Source organism: Centruroides sculpturatus, unplaced genomic scaffold (genome assembly GCF_000671375.1).
Source record: "Centruroides sculpturatus isolate CEXI.00-Female unplaced genomic scaffold, Cexi_2.0 scaffold601, whole genome shotgun sequence".
Taxonomy (NCBI): domain Eukaryota; kingdom Metazoa; phylum Arthropoda; class Arachnida; order Scorpiones; family Buthidae; genus Centruroides; species Centruroides sculpturatus.
This window is the reverse complement of record NW_019384772.1, coordinates 294,071-298,803: the sequence shown is the minus strand read 5'-3', so window position 1 is coordinate 298,803 and position 4,733 is coordinate 294,071. Positions and strand designations below refer to the sequence as shown.

Sequence of the window (4,733 nt, the reverse complement as noted above, 5' to 3'; positions counted from 1 at the left end):
TATTGCACTGAAGAGGAGCTTAGCATTTATATAAGCCTGAAATGCATATGTGAAAATAATAAAAGAAGTGTCTAATCTGAAAGCTGTATTGATAGTCTACCGAACGTAATTTGTTGGATTAAAGAGACATACATTCATAACGAAATAACAACTACCATAAGTGATATTTAGAATTAAATTTTATTATTTTCAATGTATAAGTACAGTACATTAAATTACATAGCCGCTTCCTGATCCGGTGACCAAGTTATACGCGTTACATCCTGACCATTGGGCTTTTGCTGCTGACGTCTTCTTGTCCTTGTTCCTTCGTTGTTAAAGAGTCTGTTTTGGTTCTATGGGAAGTCCATGGACATGTCATAGTTATACCATATGGGTTTGAATACAATGTCGTACATTTCAACTTCGATTTTCATGTGATAGGTGATGAAAACTTGGAAGAAGACCTTTTCGTAGGAACCATCGGTTGTATGTAATTGTGTTGGTCTTACAAATATTAAAGGGGATACGGAAGAGTCTATCATTGTTATTTAGGTCAGTACGATTAAAGACAAACCATCAACAAAGGATTGATGGTAGTTTACACTACGTTTATCCCAATAACTGTATGCTTTTTTAGCATCTTCAATTGGATTAATCATGTGATTATCTAAGGAAGGTTGGAGGGCTGTTCTCCACATTCCAGCGTCATGCGTTCCACAATGCCATGTGTATCCGTATTCGGTATTTGGTTGTATTGTCTCCGAAATTTTCAGAGTTATATACGTTGAACCATGCTTGGTATAAGTTATCGTATTTATTTTCGTCTACCGGTTTGTCTGCACCTTCCGCCATGAAATATCTATCAAATATGGCGTCCATGTGAAAGGAAGGACGTCTTAGGGCCATTTCCATCAATGTCATGTTTCCACCTTCGTTAAATTTAATGGCTTTATTTGGAAGGCATTTTTCAGCTGTTTCTGTGTCCCAAATATGGAAACTTTGGATTGGAAGTTGTCTACCATGATCTTCAAAACATTCCAAGAACGGAAATAGGTTGAAGGTCTGGTTAGGCATGACCGCTCCTCCGGTTGTTTTTAGTTCGTATGTATATTACGGGGAGTAATATACAGTGTTTAAAGATCCTGGCAAAGTCAAATGTGATTCTTTTTGGACCTTTAGGTAGTTGGACCATTTGTTGAACTATTGGCCCTCCTCCGTTGTCATCGGCGGGAACAACTCCTTCGGAGACAGCAGTCGGCGCGGACGCCGCAGAGGCCGTTTCCTTCGCGGTGCTTGAGGGCAGATGTAGCTTCTTGGCAGCTTGGGGGTTGGAGTGAAGTTCTCGTCCGGTTCGTTTATGCGGTTTGGTGGGGTTATGATGATCTCCACGGGTTTCGATTCCTGGGGTCTCGGAGTCGGGGGTCTTTTCTGTAAGAGTAACTCAAATTAGTGTGAATATTCTACGTGTTAGGTACAGTAAAACCTGTCTATGACGACCACCCACGGTTCCTTCAAAAAGTGGTCTTTTAGACAGGTGGTCCTGTAATAACGTATTTCCGTACGTATTTTGCGCACTTTTTAGCCATTTCTACTAAGCAAAACTCGAGGTCAGCAAAAAGAAGCGAATTTTTTCAACGATAGGGCTATATTGGTATTGTATTTTATTGTAAAGATTAATACAATACTCGCATTTTCTCGATTATAATGCACATTTTCTTTTTTCCGACTTAATTAATTCGACTCGGTTCTTTTCGTTCTCTCCTCAGTTACGTGTATTACGTCATCAATATACAAGCGCGTCCTATCTCTCCATCACTTTGCTTTTGGTTTTCGTTAGTTTAATCTTATTTTAACTTTAAAAATACTGTATTTTTTAATATTTAATATTTTCTTAATTAATTAAGTACAATAAGAAAAATTATTAATTAATAATAAAACGATTTTATTATTTTTTCTCATTATACGATTTCATTACAATCGCGGAATCGAAAAAGGAAGTAAAACTGATTTTTGCATTAATGCGTTTATTGTTTTTTGAATATTTTGCCTGCGAAAATTACTTGGATATTATTTTTCTAAAAATATCGTGGAAATAAGGTAGGTTGATACAGAAACTATTTATCGCACGTGTACTGTATATGAGCTTCAAAATAAATAAATAAAAATAGATTTTATCAAACGATGAGATCAGCCGATTAATTGTATCGTGTACAATATTTTACACCCCCAAGGAAAATACTGTAGGTCTAGGGTAAAATAAATTTTGTTTTCCCACAGTTAAACTTCGCCGCTAATTGCTGTTGTGATAACTTTAATACGATCTTCTAACGACAGCACTTTGCATTTCGGACATTTTCCAACAAACTGAAATGAATTTCCTTTGTTGCTAGACTAATTTATTAACACCTGCACCTAATTTCGAGGGTGGGAGAAGTGCCCGGGATGGGTTCGAACAAGAGTTTAGACTAATTTATTATATTAGGAGGGAGAAACGTTGTTAAGATGGGTTCTTACAATAGTTTAGACCAGATCCATTCGCGAAAGTGGTCGCTTATTGCAGGTGTTGTATGTTGTTTCGGACCAAAAATCGATGCCCGCGGTCGCGTTACACGGGTGGTCGTTTAATACAGGTAACTTATACAAAGACTCTATGGGTAAACTATTCCGTGCCAGAAATTTTTGCCCGTCTTGACAGGTGCCCGTCGAATGCGGGTGGTCGCGTAAGCAGTTTTTACTGTAGTTCTAAACAGACTTAGATGAGTTACAGTCACTTACCTCCGGGGTATGGTTGTTCTCTGGTTCCGGCGACATGTGGGCGGAAGTGTCGGTCTGTGTTGTAGATGAGCTTGTCGATGGCTTGCTTAGCTCTGAAAGGAAGCTTGGCGATTGTTCCGAGCAATCCGGTATCTCTTCTGTCACAGCAGCGAATGAAACGTTCATCGATGTTCGCTGTCTTTTTGCTGCGGGTTCCGTAGGCGAAGTCATGTTTTCGGTCGAAAGCGCTGATTGGTCGTCCCGCTTTCTTGACGTCAGTTCCGAGTCTACAGTATTTCAGGGAATAGTAAATCTCATAACTAGATCTTTTCACAGCTATCTAGACATTGACATTGAGCACCAGTAGTAAGTTCAAAGGAAATGGATAGTCTTATTCTAGAAGCACAGCCTACAATAAAAACAGCCTAGTCAAATGGGGGAAATCCCATTAAAGTGTTGTGTCCAAACGAATATATTTTCTTCCGCTAGATGGAGCCACAAAACGGACCATAACAACAAGGTCAGGACACGCTCCCCTGATTCTATGCAGCAGCGGCCATTTTGGGACATATCGATATACTACACTCAACACGTAGTTCCTGCGTGAGTCAACTATTATTACGTATATAAGTACTCAAACCTTTAAACAATCGGGACATTCCAATTTTCAACGCTGACTCAGCGCTGATCTAAACATTCGTCAAAATTCGTTCCTTTTTTCAACGTTGAGGTAGTGCTGTTGTCAGCGCTGACTCAACACACACAGCACTCAACAGATATGTTGACTGCTACTTTCCATTGAATTGTGGGTAATTGGTAAGACATTTGAATGGAATCCATCNATTGTCAAATAATTTAATTTTAAAATTTTATTTTTGGAATTTTTTTGAAAGCCATTTATAAATTAAAAATATATCTACACATCTATTACTTATAAAATGAGCATTACATTGACATTTATTAAACTATATAGAAATTTTAACACCGGAGTAGATAAATTTTCCAACTTCACTGCCTGTAACCGGTGTTCTTCTTCTCCAATGGAGAGGACTTTGCAAACGTTTTCGAACCTAATGTTGTTCTTCTTCAACGGTTAATTCCCGACTGGAAATTGAAATTCATATAGGGAATTCTATAGTGCCTGAAGAAGAACAACATTAGGTTCGAAAACGTTTGCAAAGTCCTTTGCATTGGAGAAGAAGAACGCCGGTTACAGGCAGTGAAGTTGGGTAACAACATTTATTAATAATACTATTGAATTTCATACTTTAACCCTGCGTTAGTGCACTGAGTTTTTTTTCGGCATTAGTGCAGTGGGGCGTTTGTCCACCCCGACATTTTTTTGGGTCCATAAACCATGTAAGTAAAAATTCATAAAGATTTACTCATTTATTTGGTAAAGGCATGTGCCATTATACATATGATTATATTCAAATATGATTACATATTATATTAGTACATAAATCCATGAAAATAAAAAACAACACTTATCAAAACTCATTACATTAGATCTTATTGTGAGGACCCGAACAGGGGTCGATTGAGAGGTTCGAATTATGGGTTCGATCGAAAATTAAGAGCTCCTTTTCAGTCGATAAGGAAACGGATTAGGTGTCTCGATTGAACAATGCAATTGTTTTTTTTTTTCTCGCGAATCTTTTAAACAATGGAAACGGTTAAATTCGAAGAAAACGCGACGAGAGAAAGGAATCATATTCAGTCGCACGGTGACCTCTCCCGCGCCCTTCATTAGGTTTCGAATTGTCACCAGGTGACTATGAGAGACCAATGGAGAGGCGACGACGGTTAAGAAATCTATAAAACCGTGCGACTCGAGGAAAAAAGGTTCCTGGTTCATAGCGCTCCTCTCCTGGAATTTTGTGCTCCTGTTATTCTACAGCAAAGGCTAGTTCGACGTCCCAGGCTTCGTTTTGGCTAGCCCGTCCCTTCAAGACCCGCCCAGGTGCTCCGAGTCATTGGAGATCATCGATGAGAGT

General features: G+C 38.7%; 1 protein-coding gene across 1 annotated transcript in view; it reads right to left on the bottom strand.

The window, feature by feature from the left end:
- Positions 1–206: 206 nt before the first annotated feature.
- The window catches only part of LOC111629018, a 6,518-nt gene continuing 1,991 nt past the window's right edge, over positions 207–4,733 (bottom strand). Inside the window, exons 2-3 of the mRNA XM_023372882.1 lie at positions 2,758–3,076; positions 207–1,410 (exon numbers count right to left, since the gene is read on the bottom strand). Coding sequence (XP_023228650.1) covers positions 1,049–1,410; positions 2,758–3,076 — 681 coding nt within the window. The 3' untranslated portion in view covers positions 207–1,048. The remainder of the gene's footprint in view (positions 1,411–2,757; positions 3,077–4,733) is intronic.